The following is a 21,514-nucleotide window of genomic DNA, read 5'->3' as shown; positions in this document are numbered from 1 at the left end:
ACGAACCCAGGTTAGGAAGTTGAAGGCGCAGCCACTTTGGCTTCCTTTAGAATAAATTAATGCAATAATAAAGTAAATAATAAAAATATAATAAACAAACACATTCATGAACCCAGGTTAGGAAGTTGAAGGCGCAGCCACTTTGGATTCCTTTAGAATAAATTAATGCAATAATAAAATTAATAATAAAAATATAATAAACAAACACATTCATGAACCCAGGTTAGGAAGTTGAAGGCGCAGCCACTTTGGATTCCTTTAGAATAAATTAATGCAATAATAAAATTAATAATAAAAATATAATAAACAAACACATTCACGAACCCAGGTTAGGAAGTTGAAGGCGCAGCCACTTTGGATTCCTTTAGAATAAATTAATGCAATAATAAAGTAAATAATAAAAATATAATAAACAAACACATTCACGAACCCAGGTTAGGAAGTTGAAGGCGCAGCCACTTTGGATTCCTTTAGAATAAATTAATGCAATAATAAAATTAATAATAAAAATATAATAAACAAACACATTCATGAACCCAGGTTAGGAAGTTGAAGGCGCAGCCACTTTGGATTCCTTTAGAATAAATTAATGCAATAATAAAGTAAATAATAAAAAATATAATAAGCAAATTAATGAAGCCAGGTTAGGGAGTTGAAGGCTTTGCTGCTCTTTCTCTTCCCTTTTTCCTCTTTTTCCCCCTGTTTGGCTAAAAAGGTTCCCACGCGGGAATCCTTCCCCATTCAGGACATTCCAAGAGGGGGAGGCGGAGGCGGGAGGGGGGGGAGGACCCTAGTGAAGCCCTCTTCCCCCCCCCCCCACTCCGCCTCCACCCCCCCCTCTGCTGGAGGGTATCCCGGCGTGCAACGCGGCGCCCCCACCCTTTAGCCCAGAGAGTTGCCTGTGTGCGCTCCAACTTTCTATGCGCGCTGGGTGGATGTGAGCGCGGCTGCAGCGAGCCGGGGAGGCCCTCTCTTTTCCTCGGGCAGGCAAGCCAGGCAGACCAGCCGCTTTCGCTCCTGGGCTCCGGAGGAAGGAAGGGAAGCCGCCGGGGATGGACGTCCGCTGGAAGCTGGGGTTGCTGGGGTTGCTGCTGGTGCTGGTGCTGCTGGCCGGGCCGTGCGGCGGCGCCATGGACGAGTGCGCGGAGGTGCCGAGCGGGCGGGCGCAGCGCTGCATGCCCGAGTTCGTCAACGCCGCTTTCAACGTCACCGTGGTGGCCACCAACACGTGCGGCAGCCCGGCCGAGGAGTACTGCGTGCAGACCGGCGTCACGGGGGTGACCAAGTCCTGCCACCTGTGCGACGCCGCCCAGCCTCACCTGCAGCACGGCGCCGCCTTCCTCACCGACTACAACAACCAGGCCGACACCACCTGGTGGCAGAGCCAGACCATGCTGGCCGGGGTCCAGTACCCCAGCACCATTAACCTCACGCTCCATCTGGGTGAGTGGCATCACCAGCCGGGATAAGGGGTGGGGGGGGTGTCGGGCTCGACTAGAGGCTCTCGAAGAACCCCCCTCCTCCTCCTGATCCAGCTGCATTGCAGGCTGCCAAGTTCCACAAGGCATCTGTCCTTTCCCCCCCTTTTTTTCTGGCTCCACACTTGGATTTTTGTAAGCATCTCCTGGGCAGGAATTTGGGAAGGGTTGGGGGAGGGTGTCGGGGTGGACTAGAGGCTCTCGAAGAACCCCTCCTCCTCCTGATCCAGCTGCATTGCAGGCTGCCAAGTTCCACAAGGCATCTGTCCTTTCCCCCCCTTTTTTTCTGGCTCCACACTTGGATTTTTGTAAGCATCTCCTGGGCAGGAATTTGGGAAGGGTTAGGGGTCGACTAGAGGCTCTCGAAGAACCCCTTCCTCCTGATCCAGCCCGCTGCTGCATTGCAGGCTGCCAAGTTCCACAAGGCATCTGTCCTTTCCTCGCCCCCCCCCCTTTTTTTTTTCTGGCTCTCTGGCCACACTTGGATTTTGTAGCATCTCCTGGGCAGGAATTTGGGAAGGGTTAGGGGGGGGGGGGTGTCGGGGTGGACTAGAGGCTCTCGAAGAACCCCTCCTCCTCCTGATCCAGCCGATAGCGCTGCTGCATTGCAGGCTTCCAAGTTCCACAAGGCATCTGTCCTTTCCCCCCCTTTCTTTCTGGCTCCACACTTGGATTTTGTAAGCATCTCCTGGGCAGGAATTTGGGAAGGGTTAGGGGGGGGGGTGTCGGGGTGGACTAGAGGCTCTCGAAGAACCCCTCCTGATCCAGCCGATAGCGCTGCTGCATTGCAGGCTGCCAAGTTCCACAAGGCATCTGTCCTTTCCCCCCCTTTTTTTTTTCTGGCTCTCTGGCCACACTTGGATTTTGTAGCATCTCCTGGGCAGGAATTTGGGAAGGGTTAGGGGGGGGATGTCAGGATGGACTAGAGGCTCTCGAAGAACCCCTCCTCCTCCTGAACCAGCCGATATCCCTGCTGCATTGCAGGTTGCCAAGTTCCACAAGGCATCTCTCCTTTCCCCCCCCCTTTTTTTCTGGCTCCACACTTGGATTTTGTAAGCATCTCCTGGGCAGGAATTTGGGAAGGGTTTTAGGCCTCTGAACAGCCGTCCTCCTCTATGAAACCCTGGGGATGCCGTTGGAAGTTTTTAAATTCAGGATTCTAGTAAGCGGATGTTGGAAGATAGCCTTCCTCTTTTGATCTGCCTGGTGGTGGGTTTCGTTTTTTTCCAGTGGAGTAGGAAATGAGATGAGTTTCTGCTCCCAGTCTTTCAACTTGTGTATACTTGGTGATTTGGGGGGGAGCAGCTTCCGTTGCTTCTTGATATCTAAGCACCAGGAAGTTGTGATGGGATTTTAAGCATGGGAATGGAAAAAAAGACTTTGAATAAATGCAGGATCTCTGTACTGCACCTTGCCCAGGATAATATTGTGGGAAAGAGAGTCAACTGGCGCTATTGGCAGATTCTTCTAACCACGTACATTATGTCTTTTCAGTAGCCTGCCAAAATATATTGAGTTTCTCTCTCTCTCTCCCTACTTTTCCCAGTACAGTTGTAAAAAAAAAATGAATTATGACAAAATTAGGGCTCTGGGTACATTGTGTGTAGAAGTTGTTCGGCATACTTTTCGAATTGCATCTGTTGGGGTGATCTGCACAGCATCTTCCTTGATTTCTTTATGGATTTTACCGAAAGGGAGATGGAAAGAAAGTCTGAATTATTGGCTTTGGTTGTTGCTTACTAAAACAGGTGCCTGGAAGACAAAGAAACTTCATTTTTTTCAAATTGGAGAAATCCAAATGTACTCAAAACAGCAGCCACGCCCAAGATTAAGGGAGGCATAGACTTTCACTTGTTTGGTCCAGTGGTGGCAATTAGCAATGTAAATAGCCGTTGTGTTCCCTGCCAGATCTCGAAAACTACCAGGTATAACCCAGTGGCTATAGTTTACATACTAATTATATAGTTTATAATTAATATACTTTTAAGTTGCAAGATTTCCATGCCTTGGGCAGTAGCAGAGGGAGCCTATGGAAAATCACTTCTGGGTGCCTTTCAGAACGGGAGCAATTATATAATTTGCAGGAGTACCACAAGTAATAGTTACTTATCAAAAGCCATTTGTAGGTGTGTTTTTTTTTAAAGGCATGAAGATGAACATTCTTTACTTTAAAGTTAAAGTGTAATTTCCATTCTTGCTGCTTGTTCAGCAAAGTCTTCTTCAGCCTTACCCTAGCTAGGGAAAAGTACTAGTTGAGGTCCAGAAGTGTGAGGGATACCAAATTTGAGTTTGAGTTTTAATATAGCAATAGCAATAGCAGTAGACTTATATACCGCTTCATAGGGCTTTCAGCCCTCTCTAAGCGGTTTACAGAGAGTCAGCATATTTCCCCCAACAATCTGGGTCCTCATTTTACCCACCTCGGAAGGATGGAAGGCTGAGTCAACCCTGAGCCGGTGAGATTTGAACCGCTGAACTGCTGATCTAGCAGTAGCCTGCAGTGCTGCATTTAACCACTGCGCCACCTTGGCTTAATGAATTTATATGCCGCCCAATCTCGAAGGACTCCGGGCGGCTTACATAAAAGCAATAAAAGGAATACTAAACGTTTAAAAAGTAGAAGACAAGACAAGTTAAAAGAGATAACAACATACACTCAGCCTTCATGGGGCTGGACCTCATTCAAGAGGTCAACAGCCCCAGGCCTGCCGGAAAAGCCAGGTCTTAATGGCTTTGCGGAAGGCCGCGAGAGTTGGGAGGGTCCGGATCTCTGGGGGTAGATCGTTCCATAAGGCCAGGGCAGCCACAGAGAAGGCCCTCCCCCGAGGGTCTTTAGAAGGCCTTCCAAAGTTGGGAAAGTTTGCTTGAAACTGTCGAAAATGAGCCTCACTGGCACATGAGATGACATATTGGGCACACCGTGATGCTTCCCTATTATTCATATTGATGTCATGCTCTTTCCCCGCTGAATTCATGGTCAAATGCATGATGGAGAACTTTCCTACATATCCTTATAACCTGCCAAGAAGGATGGGTTTAGACAGAGCTTGGTTCACAATTTAGCCATGTGGTTTGCGGGATCCAGACCAGAGGTTTCGTCTTCTGAGTTTTCGGATTCGTGCTGGAACCCATCCTCAGGGAACTTCTGTCTACCAGGATGTTTAACAAACTATGGTCTGTTAAATCACAGTTTATAACAGAGGTGGCGCAGTGGTTAAATGCAGCACTGCAGGCTACTTCAGCTGACTGCAGTTCGGCTGTTCAAATCTCACCGGCTCAAGGTTGACTCAGCCTTCCATCCTTCCGAGGTGGGTGAAATGAGGACCCGGATTGTTGTTGGGGGCGATATGCTGACTCTGTAAACCGCTTAGAGAGGGCTGAAAGCCCTATGAAGCGGTATATAAGTCTAACCGCTATTGCTACTGCTATTGGAATACGCTGAGCTAAAAATGAAGCTAGACTATGCTAAGTATGATCCGTGAACCTGGCTCCTGATTTGTCCTTAGCCAGTGAATTTCATGGACAGTCAGCCTTGGTAACTCAGCACCCATTGTTAGAACACCGTTCTGTGATTATTACATTGGCGCTCCACTCTGCTAATCCTAATGAACTTAGTTTAATTCTGTGAACTCTCCCAACCTGCCTTCCTCTGGGTATATTGGATTTAATTGATTTTTAATTAAAAGATTCTGAAAGTAAATAACCTGACATCTAGCCAGGTGTCCCTAGATTTTTGCCTGGGGACTCTTGCTGTGTATCATTAAAGTCGTCCTGAACTCTAACCCTCTTGTCATTTTATCAATTCCTTTCTGGAACTCATCGTCTTTTCTCTTCTTACACTTAGGGACGGGAGGCATTAATGAGCCTCTCTGGTTTTGCATCTTTCTCTGGCTAAAAAGACAAAACTATAGATTTCTTTTGCTGTCTGTATACGTATGTAGCTAGTTGGACTTTACTTGCAAAACTTAAGACATTGTGGATTCCCCTAACAAAACAAGCTTTTTGCCCTCTCATTTGTTATTTCTCACTAACAAGTTTCTTTCACATCAGTCCTGAGCACTTTTGCCCGATAGCAGATTTGTTTAATTATTCTGTGTCTTTTATAAAGAGGCAGTTTTCTCCTTTTCTCATTTCCTGTGCTGGTTGAACACGCATTCTTCATTTTCCTGTACAAGGACTCAATTTCCTTTTCTTAACTCTTTCCGCCACCATTCCTTGCCATTGTGGCAGGAATCTCAACTTTCCCGTCCTTTAACCTAATTCCTTTCTGCTTTCTTCAAAGTACTGGAAAGTTACTTGTACAGTTTGACAAATCAGGGCCTTCCTTGGGAAGATAATTTGGTTTAAGGGTGAGACTTTCGGGTTAAAGATTGACTTGAGGCAGAAACATAAAAGGTAGAATAGTTAAAACAATCACCGCACAAATTCTTGTTGCTTCAGGGAAATTGGTGGAGGGGGAACTCTTCCACGCCACCTTTGTACATCTGGAGAGACTAAATACTTCAAAGCAGTATTCTGTCTCAAAGGTTAAATTGTAGCTTTGCGGTACTCAAATGGAATTTAAAAATAGGTAACAAAGCATTTCCACAGTTTATCCCATCGTAGGCAAAATACAAAGGAAGTGAGTTGTCTGAAAGAAATCATAAATTGTCGAGGCAGCATCTTAGCAGTTTATTCCGTGCCGGATTAATTCTTTCTTGGATTTTCTTTTGAACCATGTGTGTGGTGGAGAGAGATTTTGAAGTCTTGGATATAGGGTTTTTTTTAAAAAAGAACCTTTTTTAAACGGAAGGATGCTTTTGACACTTCCTTACTGCAAACATTCAAATGTTTGCACACCTGTGATGCAGTAAGTGTTCTTGGAAGGACTTTTATTCAAATATTATTAGAAAGAAACAAAAAAGAACAATTGTTCATTTAGCAATTGCCCTGAATTTTGCCAGCCTGCATTTCACGATTCGAAGGAGGATGTTTGGATTTCTTGTTATCTGGATGGTAAACAGGGAGGTGGGGAAATGGAACAGTGACTTATTCATTCGACTATATTGAAAATTATTTTCTGCTCTGTTGCCATTTCTCAGGCCAGGTTTAACAACGGCCCTGGGTTAATTGTAAAACTTGTTTCGAATGTCAATATTACTAAAACGCTCCTAATATTAATAGAGGACTGCTTACTTCCGACTTTCAGAATTTGCAGACACCAAAAGAATTGTGCTCCGGAATGCTACTTAACATGTTTCTCTGAGTTTATCAGTCAGTATAAAACGAACACACAAGTTTAAAATGCTCTAATAAGCTTTAATGATTCCCCTTGTAACTTCAAGTCAGTGTTGGTGGACTGCAAGTTCCTGCAGTTTTCTTGGCAAGATTTCAAATCATTTGTCATTGCCTGTTTCCTCGGGTTCAAAGAAGGTGATTGGCCAAAGGTCACCCAGCTAAACCTGTACATAAGGCAGGACTTGAACTCACAGTTCTTTGGTTGGTAGCCTAATGCTTTAACTGCTACACCAAACTGGCTCTCAGTCAAGGGGGTACAGCAGTGGTGGGATTCAGCCGGTTCGCACCTAGTCGAGAGAACCGGTTGGTAACTTTCTAGGTGGTTCGGAGCACCGGTTGTTGGAAGAAATCTCCTTTTTTTTCCCCCTACTTTACGGGGCTAATCCTGTAAGGAAGGCAGGAAGGAAACATTCTGGTGTTGTTTCTAGCCTCATCTTTATTGCCCCGCTTACAGAAACTGCCTCTCCGGTTAACCCTTATTACCATTGTAACAACTAAGGCGAAGCGCCCATCGACCTGAGTGACATTGACTTGGCCACGCCCACCCAGTCACAAGACCACCAAGCCATGCCTACCCAGCTGGTCATTAGGGCAGAGGACCGGTTGTTAAATTATTTGAATCCCACCACTGGGGTACAAGTATTCCTTGCTTACTGACTGCCTTTAACAACTGTTTCAAGTTACACAATGTAAGTTTCCTGCAGTCATGATTTCCACCTGTGGAATTTGCAACCAACTTGTGACAAGCAGAATTAAAAGAGAAGGTATAAGAAAATGGTGTGTGTGTGTGTGTGTGTGTCACATGATTGGACGCTTAGCAGCTTTGCCAGTTAGCCACCAAGTTGCCGTTCCTAGTTGTTGGGACTAAGCAAGGACTACCTATAAGGAATCTCGCCACCACCACCCTTGAATATTCACATAAACGTTTTCTTGGCAACCATATGGTAGTAATTTGCTATTGCTTTCTTGTGGATCCGACAATCTAGTTCGCAACCTGGAGATGTTCTTATATAGGTAGCCCTAGATTTAAAACTATTTGTTTAGCAACTGTTAAAAGTTATGGCAGTACCAGTGGTGGGTTTCAAAAATTGTTCGAACCGACTCTGTGGGTGTGGCCTCCTTTGTGGGAGTGGCTTGCCACCCCATGTGACCGGATGGGAGTGGCTTGCCGCCCATGTGACTGAATATGAAGATGCCGGTGACACTTATCAGAACCACCTTAAATTACCCCACACACAGCACTGGCATGCATAAGAATAGGATGTAAACTTGTTTTTTAAAAGGCATCTTTGGTTTGCGTTAAAACAACTTCAACACACGCAATGTTCTGAATGCACCACAAACGCAGTAGTCATCCTTACCTTTCACAGAGGCACTGAGTTTTATAAATAGGAGCATGATAGTGTAGAATAATCATATCCAAGGACCAGTGGTGGGTTTCAAAAAATTTTGGAACCTCTTCTGTAGGTGTGGCCTGCTTTCCGGGTCCACTGGTGGAACCTCTTCTAACCGGTTCGGTAGATTTGACGAACCGGTTCTACCGAATAGGTGCGAACTGGTAGGAAGCCACCTCTGGGCAGTACTGAAAAAAGTGTCTTGTAAAACCGATTCATTGCAACATCCCCATGGTCACATTATTGCAATTCTAGTGCTTGGTGATTGGATGTATTTAGCATGGTTGCAACATCCATAGATCACGAGATCTTCTTTTGAAACCTCCCCAGCTGGTTTCTGCCAAGCGATTGTCAATGGGGGAAGCTGGGTTTCCTAAACAGCTGCATGATTCGCATAATGGCCGCCACAAAAAAAAGGTTGTAAAAAGTCATGTGATAACTCATTTAATGGCTGCATTGCTTCGTAAACACCTTCTGGTCCCAGTCGTGATCATAAATCGAGGACTACCTGTAATCTCTTCAAGTGCTCTGCAGGTAATTAAAACGCATGCAGAAGAAGGGAGTGGAGAACTGGTTTGAAATACATACGGTTCCTTTTTTAAATTTCTATTATATTAACAGCGTAGTTGAGCCCACGAATAGTAGTTTGCAGATAGCTTTTGTTAGTACAGATTCTAATTACTGATGTGTTGGCTGGGAATTGTTAGAATTGTTGTTTCATCATATCTGGAAGGCATCAGCTTAAGGAGAGGCCATATTCCAAATTCCATTGGTTTCCATCATTTGTGGCAGTAAAGGTTTGGGCTATCTATTCTTGAGATTTTTACTGATTAAACACAGTTTATGTTCTTAAGTGCATTGATGTCCTTATTTATTACTTTAATTTTTCATTTGTATTTTGCATGTTTTTTTTCTCTGGCCTTTGCATCACCTTTGATGTTGAAAAAGAAAAAGAAAGTTAATATAAATATTCTGCAGTTATGTTTGGAGATCTTGGTATTTTCTATATGCTGTTGGTGAAACAAGGCAAGCTGTATGTATTGAAGATAAAAGAGTATATAAATGAGCGTGACCCGTCAAAACCGCGGTCCACAAAAGCGCGATCGATGAAAGCGCGCATTTGACGTCATCACAGCGCGACGGAAAAAATTAAAAATTGAAATAAAAATAAAATTAAAGCAAGCCGTTTCACATAAAGGTAAGGGTTAGGGTTAGGGTTAGGGTTAGGATTAGGGTTAGGTTAAGGGTTAGGGTTAGGTTTAGAGCGTTAGGGTTACGTTTAGCGTTAGGTTAAGGGTTAGCGTTAGGTTTAGCGTTAGGTTAAGGGTTAGGTTTAGGGTTAGGTTTAGGGTTAGGTTTGGGGGGGTTAGGGTAAGGTTTTCGCTTTATTTTTACATTTTTCGATCACAGCGCGATGTTTTCGTCGCGCTGTGATGACGTCAAATGCGCGCTTTCGTCGTCCGCGATTTTGTCGTCCGCAGTTTTGTGGTGGAACCATAAATGAGGACTGCTTTTAGCAATGAAATAGTATATGTACTGAGCTATTTTTGAATCATATTTGACATATACGGTATTAGCAAACCTTATTCATTTTCTTTAAATGAACAATCAGAGTAAAAATAACACAGCTCTATCTATATCAAATCAATCTTTTTGTGGTAAAAATGCACAAATTAAATTTGCCATAAAATAAGCTTAGCGATGTTTGGAAATAGCTTTCTATCAGTGTAATTATAAAGTCAGATTAGAAAGAAAGACAATTTAAATCACCCAACTACTTCAGGTGTGTTGTTATTAGTTGCAAAGTTGTGTCCGACCCATTGTGACCCCATTGACAAAGTTCCTCCAGGCCTTCCTGTCCTCCACCATATTCTGGAATCCATTTAAGCTCACGCCTTCTGCTTCACGGACTCTAGTAGAGGTGGGTTCCTACCAGTTCGCACCTATTCGGTAGAACCGGTTCGTCAAATCTACCGAACCGGTTAGAAGAGGTTCCACTGGTGGACCCGGAAAGCAGGCCACACCTACAGAAGAGGTTCCAAAATTTTTTGAAACCCACCACTGGTCCTTGGATGTGATTATTCTAAGAAAGAAAACACATGGCCAGCAAGCCGCTCCCACCAGGTCACATGGCCAGCAAGCCACTCCCACCAGGTCACATGGCTGGCAAGCCACTCCCACAAAGGAGGCCTCCAAAAGAGGTTGTCAAGACATTGCTAGAGGAAGCAGTTAAGGAACTGACAAAGACAGTGATTTGTCTGGCTCCTCAGCTAGAAATGCTCCTGCATTTTCGTGACCCGACAAAACCGCGGAGGACAAAATCGCGCTCGACGAAAGCGCGCATGTGACATCATCACAGCGCGATGAAAAAAATTAAAAATTGAAATAAAATTAAAGCAAGCCGATTCACATAAAGGTAAGGGTTAGGTTTAGGGTTAGGGTTAGGGTTAGGTTAAGGGTTAGGGTTAGGTTTAGAGCGTTAGCGTTACGTTTAGCTTTAGGTTAAGGGTTAGCGTTAGGTTTAGCGTTACGTTAACGGTTAGGTTTAGGGTTAGGTTTAGGGTTAGGTTTGGGGGGGTTAGGGTAAGGTTTTCGCTTTATTTTTACATTTTTCGATCACAGCGCGATGTTTTCGTCACGCTGTGATGACGTCAAATGCGCGCTTTCGTCGAGCGCGATTTTGTACTCCGCGGTTTTGTGGTGGAACCCTGCATTTTGAGAGTCATTTGCTAGAGAACATCCAAGCTGAGCAACCTTCATGTCTTGTGCCCAGTAAGTAGATTCCTGATTTGATTTAGAGTTCTACTGCGGTATTTAAATATAAATTTGGCTGAACTCTCTCTCTCTTCTGGTGAGGATAAATCAGATAAATTTACTGCTCTATCAGTAAACAGAGCAGTCATCCAGATATGCAAAGCACTTAAAAGCAATTCACTTTTAAAGTTACTAATTGGTAATCTGGTATTGACATCAGTATTTATGGCACTCAGAAACAGATTTAGTAACTTTGCCTTACAGCTTCTTTGCAAGTTTTTATTCCTATTACTATGGTTCAGAGTAATAATATTGTGATTACTATATTTTTCAGAGTATAAGACGCTCCTTTTTCCCTCAAAAAGGAGACTGAAAATCTGGGTGTGTCTTATACACTGAATACAGCATTTTTTTTGCCTCCCGGATATTCCACCCCCTTCACCAAAATGGCCCTACATATCTTGCAGGAGACTTTCTGAGAGCTCCTAGGGGCTGGGGAGGGCAGAAATGAGCAAAAAATGCCCTCCCAGCCCCCAGGAGCAATCTATAAGCTTCCTAATGCGCTATTTTTGACAAAAAACAGGCCCATTTTTGTGAAACCCCCCCCTCCCCTGGAACACTCTACAAGGCTCCTAAGGGCTATTCATGCCTTTGGGGGGGGGATGGGCTGTTTTTGGGAGGTTTGCAGAGTGCCAAAACCTATTTTAAAAATTTGCATCTTTAAATCCTTGGTGCATCTTATACTCCAGTGCATCTTATACTCCGAAAAATACAGTAAATTTCTGGAGTAGAGCTGAGGGCAGCCTACATAGCTTCTTTCTCATAATTTATCTCTCTTTTTAATGCTTACTCTAAAGTGGTGAATGTCCCTAAATTTCTTATTGACAATTGAATGGTGATTTATCCTGGTTAATTTAGATCAAATTCAGCACATTTGGCCACATTGGGTGGCCTCCATAATTCTCCAGTGTTTCTTTCTGTTATAGATGTGGCTGTTTCTTACTCCGTGGTTATATCACATGGTCCCAATAATGGATACCAGTGCCTAGTTTGGAGGTACTCCTGGAGTCATCATAGCAATAGCAGTTAGACTTACATACCGCTTCATAGGGCTTTCAGCGGTTCTGTAAGCGGTTTACAGAGTCAGCAAAGCGCCCCCACAGTCTGGGTCCTCATTTCACCCACCTCGGAATGGATAGAAGGCTGAGTCAACCTTGAGCCGGTGAGATTCGAACCGCCGAACTGCAGATAGCAGTCAGCTGAAGTGGCCTGCAGTGCTGCACCCTAACCACTGCGCCACCTCGTCTCTCTCTCTCTCTCATTGTCTTTAGAAGACAAGTTGGCATCTTCTGCTAGGAGCATTTCTTCCCAGCTTCACTTTGCATACACATAACAACTGTGTATATTCTTGGACAGGGTTGATTCAGCAACGTTTGTTCATATGTTGATAGTCTCATATTTAAATGATAATAATGTGCTGCATGTAGAACAACCTTCGCACCTCAACCAGATGTTGCAGCTAACGCAGGATGTGTTGGCTGAACGGTTGAGTAGAGTACCTTACTTGGACATGTAGTTGAAGTAACTATCCTGATACAAACCAGGGATACTTACACCCAGATTGAGTTACTAGATACAAGGAAGGCCTTGACCAATTTGCGATCAGGATAACAGTCAAATAATCTTTGCCATTATAGACATGGCTGGTCGTGAGGACAACAAGGAGGTCCTTCTCCATGTATTGAGATCTGAGATAATGCTTCTGGCGTCTATGGCATGACAACTATGTGAACTTCAGATCACTTCTCCCTTCTTGCTTAGTGTTAAGAGAATCAAAACAAACTTAAGGTAGGTTATAAGGTTTGGTGAAAAGATTGGAAGAAGCAGTTCTTGCTTACACAGCCAAATCTTAGCCAAAAAATTCAGTCCGTAAGCAAGGCTCCCATTGTTGGAGCTCCCAATTTGCTAGTCCATTTTAAGTTGTATTGTGAAGATTAGCCGAGGTGGCGCAGTGGTTAGAGTGTAGTACTGCAGGCCACTTCAGCTGACTGCTATCTGCAGTTCGGCGGTTCAAATCTCACTGGCTCAAGGTTGACTCAGCCTTCCATCCTTCCGAGGTGGGTGAAATGAGGACCCAGACTGTGGGGGCGATATGCTGACTCTGTAAAACCGCTTAGAGAGGGCTGAAAGCCCTATGAAGCGGTATATAAGTCTAACTGCTATTGCTATGATGACTCCAGGAGTACCTCCAAACTAGGCACTGGTATCCATTATTGGGACCATGTGATATAACCACGGAGTAAGAAACAGCCACATCTATAACAGAAAGGAACACTGGAGAATTATTGAGGCCACCCAGTGTGGCCAAATGTGCTGAATTTGATCTAAATTAACCAGGATAAATCAGCATTCAATTGTCAATAAGAAATTTAAGGACATTCACCGCTTAGAGAGGGCTGAAAGCCCTATGAAGCGCTATATAAGTCTAACTGCTATTGCTATATAGTTATGTTATTTTTTAATTCCCAAGTTATTTTATAAAGGTGGGATTTCATTGTGTTCCATTTGCACAAATCTCTCCTGTTTAAATTTGAAGGGAAAGAAGTAAATCAGGATTCATAATGTTGTGTACATATCCAGCCTCCTTTTAGAAGTTATCCTCCTTGAATTGCAGAACTAGCAAGAGTTTTTTTTTTTTATAAATTATACTTCAGTTTCCATCTTAAATGTAACATAGTGGAACAAGAGTGAAAATAACTTTAAATTGGATTGCAGCCTATTAACTGTTAACTGCTTTACTGTACACAGTATGTGTCTCTTTTGAACTGCATGGGAACGTATTTTTGTTTCCTGCATTGAAAATAAACCACAGGCTTGCAGCCAAAGATTTGGCTTGTTTTTTTTCCAATCTGTGAACTTTAGTTTTCATCATTTCTTTAGGTTCTGATTATCCACCCACATATTCTCTCCCTCTCTGTCTGTTTCCTCTCTTTAGCCTCTTTTGATGATCTTCCAATCACTAGATCTTCCATTGGAGAATTCCTCCTCTTCCTCTGCCACAGTTCAATTGCTAACATTAGTTTTTCAGCTATACATTTGTTTCAATTGGGCTACATCCAGTGGTGGGTTTCAAAAATTGTTTGAACCTACTCTGTGGGTGTGGCCTCCTTTGTGGGAGTGGCTTGCCACCCATGTGACCGGATGGGAGTGGCTTGCCACCCATGTGACCGGATATGAAGATGCCGACGACACTTGTCAGAACCACCTTAAATTACCTCGCACATAGCACTGGCATGCATAAGAATAGGATGTCAACGTGTTTTTTAAAAGGCATCTTTGGTTTGCGTTAAAACAACTTCAACACACGCAATGTTCTGATTGCACCACAAACACAGTAGTCATCCTTACCTTTCACAGAGGCACCGAGTTTTATAAATAAGAGCATGATAGTGTAGAATAATCATATCCAAGGACCAGTGGTGGGTTTCAAAAATTTTTGGAGCCTCTTCTGTAGGTGTGGCCTGCTTTCCGGGTCCACTGGTGGAACCTCTTCTAACTGGTTCGGTAGATTTGACGAACCGGTTCTACCGAATAGGTGCGAACTGGTAGGAACCCACCTCTGGCTATAGCATAGTTGGGGGAAGAAAGAAGAAGAGGCAGACTTGGATGAATAATTTAAGAGAGAATATCGGTGGAATTCCCAAGTGAAGAACAAATGAACCACCCTTGGTACGCCAACCTATATACATTTATCCATGGCGATTATTTTGAAAGTTGCACCTAACTTTGCTATTAAAAAAATGATCAAAGTTTAATGAATTTATATGCCGCCCAATCCCGAAGGACTCTGGGCGGCTTACATAAAAACAATTTAAAAGAATACTAAAAAAGTTTAAAATAGAGAGATAAAGCAAGTTAAAAGACACAACATGCACTCAACCTTAGTGGGGCTGGACCTCATTCAAGAGGTCAACAGCCCCAGGCCTGCCGGAATAGCCAGGTCTTAGTAGACTTTCGGAAGGCTGAGAGAGTGGGGAGGGTCCGGATCTCTGGGGGTAGATCGTCCCATAGGGCCGGGGCAGCTACAGAGAAGGCCCTCCCCCGAGGAGCCACCAGACGACATTATCTAGTCGACGGCACCCGGAGAAGGCCCATCCTGTGTGATCAGTCCTCTTTAACTGTTCTGTATCGTAGTGATAGAACATCCCCAGTGGTGGGTTTCAAAATTTGTTGGAACCTCTTCTGTAGGTGTGGCCTGCTTTCCGTGTCCATTGGTGGAACCTCTTCTAACCGGTTCGGTAGATTTGATGCACCGGTTCTATCGAACTGGTGCGAACTGGTAGGAACCCACCTCTGAACATCCCAGTAAAGCATCAGATTGTATACTGGATAAATTGAAGTGAGATTCCTAGTCTCTAATCAAAGAGAAGATTGAAGAGAGAGGACTTGTTCCTGAATATTGTCTTTAGAGTGTCATCTTAGCTGAAACATCAGTTCTGTGCTTATTTAATCTTTCTTAGAATATGTACATAATTTGGAAGAAATCTGAGAACTCTCTCGTAACTGTACTTTTTGTCGGGAAATCTTTTGGAGACTTTGTGAAGATCTGGGAATAGCTCTAGTGATTTCACTGAGGTATTTTTGGAGCCCTGAGGGGACACTATTTTAGTTAGGCTCACAAAGTCTTGATTTACACATGGCGAGTTTCAACTTGAGTGCTTAAGGGTTTTTTTTTTTTTTAAAAAAGGACAGCAGTTGTTCAGTTCAGTTATATAAAGTCGCTGTACAGCTCTTGCTCTCTGCCCTGAACCTCAATTTCATTTTCTCCTCCAAACCTCTATCCCTTCATCCTCACACCATTGGTGCCTTTGAGACACCAAGAGACACTTGATAATACTAAGCACGGCTGAGAATTTATTTTCGGGAATAGAATGAGTGGGAAATTATTTAAGGAGAAGGAGGTGACTGTGTGGCATTTTGCTATACAAAATAGTTGCTATTTGTGGTCCCGGGACAGACTTGTGACAGAGGGATTTATCGCTAGTGCAGGCACTTCTAGCTGTCCCCTGGCATTTTTTAATCTTACCTTTTATCTACTCTTAATACATTTGCGCTTACGTTAAAGGGTTTGTGAAGATGTCCTTTAAATAGTATGAATGTCCATGCCTCGGCCATTATTTTGTGTCGTTGCTACCATTGGTATCTGAGAGACCGTCTCCTGCTACACACCTCCCAACGTCCGATAAGAACCCACAGGCTAGGCCTCCTCCGGGTGCCGTCGACCGGACAATGCCGGCTGGCGACCACTCGGGGGAGAGCCTTTTCTGTAGCTGCTCCGGCTCTGTGGGACGAGCTACCAGTAGAGATCCGGACCCTTCCCACCCTCGTGGCCTTCCAAAAAGCCACCAAAACCTGGCTGTCCCGACAGGCCTGGGGTTGCTGATTTTTAAATCAGGTCCAACCTCCAGTTAAGCCAAATGTATGTTGTGTTTTTTAAATTGTTTGTATTCTTTCCCCTATGTGTTGTTTTATTTTTATTTCGTATTTGTAAGCCGCCCGGAGTCCTCCGGGATTGGGCGGCATATAAACTCATTAAATTGCGAAAATTGTGAATTGGTAGTTTGCAAAAAGCATGTAGTGACTGACTGGAAGCCATGATATATCAATTCAAACATCAGACCACATTGTAGTTAAATTTAATCATTTAACGGGGTATTTAGAGAAGCCACAGTGATGATTCCTTCTTTATAGTTAAGAGATTTATGCTGGTTTATGGCTGTAATAGTTTTGATTTGATAGTTAAAAGATTGTATTTTCTTTGTCCAACATCTCTTTCCGTTGATTATATTCATTTCATTTCATTTCATTTATTGAATTTCTATGCCGCCCAATCCCGAAGGACTCCGGGCGGCTTACAGAAATGAAAAAAAAGTTAAAAAGAAATTTTAAAACAATGGGACACAACAAAGTTAAAAAAAGAACACAACAAACACCCAATTGGGGGGGGGGGCTGGACCGCAATCAAGGGGTCAACAGCCCCAGGCCTGCCGGAAAAGCCAGGTTTTAATGGCTTTGCGAAAGGCCATGAGAGTGGGCAGGGCCCGGATCTCTGGGGGCAGCTCGTTCCATATGGCCAGAGCAGCAACAGAGAAGGCCCTACTCCTAGGCACCGCCAGCCGGCATTGTCCTGCTGAAGGCACCCGGAGAAGGCCCATCCTGTGCGATCTTATTGGTCTAAGGGAGGTATGTGGCAGAAGACGGTCTCGAAGGTACCCGGGTCCTAGGCCATGCAGGGCTTTAAAGGTGATAACCAGCGCCTTGAATCGTGATCAGAGACCAATGGGCAGCCAGTGCAGCTCGCGGAGGATAGGTGTGGCACACCCAGTATCGCTCGCGCGGCTGCATTCTGGACTAATTGCAGTCTCAGAACACTTTTCAGGGGCAGCCCCAATAGAGCGCATTACAGTAATCCAGTCTTGATTATACTATAGTTAAAGTATAGTTAAAATGTATGTGAGGACAGTATTTACTAGGCTCTTCAAAACACTTTCTTATGGTTGGCTTATAAATCCAGAAACGTTTCTAGCGCATAAATATATTTTTTCTAGCCTGCTTATTTACACACGCCCATACTAGTCATTTCTATGTATTGGTACCCTAAATAGGATCGGAATGAGGTCTTATAACTCTTTTCGCGTTTATAAAACATTCACTCGCTGTTTGTAAGAGTTGTTATTTGTTAGAGATGAGTTGCTGTTGGTAGCATGAGAAGTAAGAAATTGAAAAATGCTTGTTTATGTAATTGGAACATAACACACTTAATACAAAGATGCCGAGTTGGATAGATGGGCTGTTTGTGTGGAATGGAGGAAGATGAAAAATGTACTTCCTTGGTATTATGCTGAAATAGTGATGAAATGTTACTTAGAAGCCTGTAGTGTAAGCAGCAAAAGGCTTGGCTTGTGTTACTATGGCGTTTGTTATACCACAGTCCTAAAAACTGAATTTTGCAATGCAGCCCAATTTCTCTTTTCGGTTTATCTTTACTGTGCATACAATACTATAAATAGAAGATGGAAATGTTTTAGCGAGGCCAGGATACATCACAGTATGCATTATTTCAGCAATCCTGAAATCACCATGGAGGTATTTAAAACGATTATCTCTAGGTCCCAGAAATAGGCAGTATTTATTTATTTTTTTGTGACGAATGAAGGCAAATATAGGTGCCCCCATGATAATGTTGCAAGATCCAATCTGGGTTGGTCACTGGGACCAGAAGTTTAGTCTTCAAAAGCTTTGCTGGAGACTATCCTTAGGGAATTTCTCTTGGTTCACCGACAAATGCATGCCCGACAAATGTGCGCCGACAAAACCGCCGCGACAAGACGGCGAAATCGAAAGCGCGCCCACTAAAGCACGTCCACAAATGCGTGCCGACAAAAGCGTGCCATCGAAAATAACGGTAACAACGTTAGCAACCCTAAACCTAACCCTAACCTAAAAACCCTAATCGCGCTTTAGTGGGCGTGCTTTCGACCTCGCCGTTTTGTTGGCGCACATGTGTTGGGCGCGCATTTGTCGGGTCACGCTTCTCTCTACCAAAATATGTGTTTTGGGCTATTCTGTGCTTCGTATTTATATGGTGCCTTCCTTTTGGTTCATATTGTGTTGGTGGCCAGCAATTGGCTGTCGTTCCCTTGTGCTGCCAAGTCCTCAGATCCTGTCAGTAGTGGGTTGCAGGCGGTATACCCCAGTATGGGCGTACCGGAGTCTGCCTGGAGCACCGTTCCGGTACGGTACTCCAGAGGGCCCTCTTGAGATCCTTACCTGTCCTTTAAGCCTTTGGCACTTCCGCACATGCACATGGCGCATACAGTGCCTGCGCGACGCTCTGCTGAGCAGCTGGCTTGCAGAGGCGTCGCAGGCAAGTACAATGCATGCGCGCACTGCGTGTGCACATATCCATGTGGGTGACGACATGGGCGGATCCTGAACCCACCACTGTCCTAAGTACTTGATAACCTGGTGGTAAATCAGCACTCCTACTGATTGACAAGGGGCCCGTTTCTCAGGCTTCAATCATTTCCTTGGTTATCTTTGTACCTACATGATCAACAATCTTAATAGGTGCAAAATTGAATTTTGTTCATTGCAATGTGAGGCTACCAATAAGTTTGGGTTTCCTTGTCTGACTGCTCCCGTGGCTAGCTTCCATTCCCGTGTCTGTCGTACAGAGTTGCAGGGGAAAAATCCCTGCGGGGGATCTTGCAGGTTACCTCCAAGAGATCTTGGCGGTGCATGATTTGTCCTTGCCCGGCGACCTCTGGGTGGTGTGCAGTGCCGACTTGCAGATGTATCTTTTGCCTGGAAAACATGGATTTAATGCAATCCTTCTTTTCCACTTTCAAGGACTTCAGGAAAGTTTGATGCTGATTCTAGAGCCGAGGTGGCGCAGTGGTTAGGGTGCAGTACTGCAGGCCACTTCAGCTGACTGTTATCTGCAGTTCAGTGGTTCTAATCTCACCGCCTCAAGGTTGACTCAGCCTTCCATCCTTCCGAGGTGGATGAAATGAGGACCCAAACTGTGGGGGGGGGCGATATGCTGATTCTGTAAACCGCTTAGAGAGGGCTGAAAGCCCTATGAAGCGATATATAAGTCTAAGTGCTATTGCTATTCTCTAAAGGGGCAAGATGGATTTTTTTTTTACTTTTTTATTTGGGGGGGGAGGTGGAATACATTCAGAAGAGATACAGGAAGCTTAAATGTTCCTTCACCCAGGAAGTCTTCAACTTATAACCAAAATCGGGGCTGGAATTTTAGGCACAAATTTTAGCTGTTTCAATGTAATCAGAGTTATCCGGAGAGGCAGTTTCTGTAAGCAGGGCAATAAAGATGAGGCTAGAAACACCAGAATAGTTTCCTTCCTGCCTTCCTTACAGGATTAGCCCTGTAAAGTGGGGAAAAACAAAAGGAGTTTTTATCCAACAACCAGTTCTCCGAACTGCTTAGAAAGTTAACAGCCGGTTCTCCCAAATAGGTGCGAACTGGCTGAATCCCACCACTGGTTGTAAGTCCATTCAGCACCATCCTACCTTTGAATGGTCACCGAATGAATAAGTCCAGGATTTCCTGTATTTTAGCAATTTATTTTTAGGTTTTTTTTTTTTTTTTAAAGAACAACTGTGTGTCTGGAAATGAAAGATTTTATCACAGGATATGATTTCATGGTGCTACTTTCTCGGTAGTGCAGTGTTTCTTACCCTTGGCAACTTAGGTTGTGTGAACTTTATAGCAATAGCAGTTAGACTTATATACCGCTTCATAGGGCTTTCAACCCTCTCTAAGCGGTTTACAGAGTCAGCATATCGCCCCCACAGTCTGGGTCCTCATTTCACCCACCTTGGAAGGATGGAAGGCTGAGTCAACCTTGAGCCGGTGAGATTTGAACCGCTGAACTGCAGATAACAGTCAGTATGCTGCCCTGTGTCTGCCTGCATCTAATATATGCTGATTTTGAGCCACTTCATCCCACACTACATGCATTCAGTTGGCTCGGTGCAGGCATGGACTGAGGGCGACTCAGTAGCAATAGCAATAGCACTTAGACTTATATACCGCTTCATAGGGCTTTCAGCCCTCTCTAAGCGGTTTACAGAGTCAGCATATCGCCCCCACAGTCTGGGTCCTCATTTCACCCACCTTGGAAGGATGGAAGGCTGAGTCAACCTTGAGCCGGTGAGATTTGAACCGCTGAACTGCAGATAACAGTCAGTATGCTGCCCTGTGTCTGCCTGCATCTAATATATGCTGATTTTGAGCCACTTCATCCCACACTACATGCATTCAGTTGGCTCGGTGCAGGCATGGACTGAGGGCGACTCAGTAGCAATAGCAATAGCACTTAGACTTATATACCGCTTCATAGGGCTTTCAGCCCTCTCTAAGCGGTTTACAGAGTCAGCATATTGCCCCCAACAACAATCCGGGTCCTCATTTTACCCACCTCGGAAGGATGGAAGGCTGAGTCAACCCTGAGCCGGTGAGATTTGAACAGCCGAACTGCAGAACTGCAGTCAGCTAAAGTAGCCTGCAGTGCTGCATTTAACCACTGCGCCACCTCGACTTTGACTCCCAGACTTCCCCAGCCAGCGTGGGAATTCTGGGAGTTGAAGTCCACACATCTTAAAAAAGTTGCCAAAGTTGAGGAACACTTCCCTGAAGGGCAATTAAGGGCACCAGGTTAGAGACCAGGAGATTTGCGAATTGTAATCCTGCCTTTGACACAAAGCCATTTAGGTGGCTCTGGGCCAGTCATTCTCTTTCAGATGTGGGAGGAAGGCAAGTAGTAAACCACATCCGAAAATCTTTGCCAACTGCAGGGACTCGTCCAGGCACAATTGTCAGGAGACTCTCGACAGCAGCAAAAAAAAAAGCTCTTTAACTTAAAAAAAAATCCCAAATACAGTATTCTTCCTAGGAATGGCTTGGAATCGTTTTGAAGGCAGGCCCCCACAGGCACAATTTTTCCTCCTCCTGTTTCAATAATGATGGTCCTCAGATGCACTGATTTATTCTGCAGGGTTCCCTTCCGCGGGGTGTTTGTTGTG

At 44.4% G+C, this 21,514-nt stretch overlaps 1 protein-coding gene across 1 annotated transcript in view; it reads left to right on the top strand.

Moving 5' to 3' along the window:
* The first annotated feature begins 880 nt into the window (after positions 1-880).
* Positions 881-21,514, top strand: part of LAMC1 (laminin subunit gamma 1) — a 179,983-nt gene continuing 159,349 nt past the window's right edge. Inside the window, 1 exon segment of the mRNA XM_032226394.1 lies at positions 881-1,443. Coding sequence (XP_032082285.1) covers positions 1,053-1,443 — 391 coding nt within the window. The 5' untranslated portion in view covers positions 881-1,052.

This window comes from Thamnophis elegans, chromosome 11, assembly GCF_009769535.1.
Source record: "Thamnophis elegans isolate rThaEle1 chromosome 11, rThaEle1.pri, whole genome shotgun sequence".
In the NCBI taxonomy this organism is placed as follows: Eukaryota; Metazoa; Chordata; class Lepidosauria; order Squamata; family Colubridae; genus Thamnophis; species Thamnophis elegans.
This window is presented reverse-complemented; position numbering and strand designations above follow the sequence as displayed.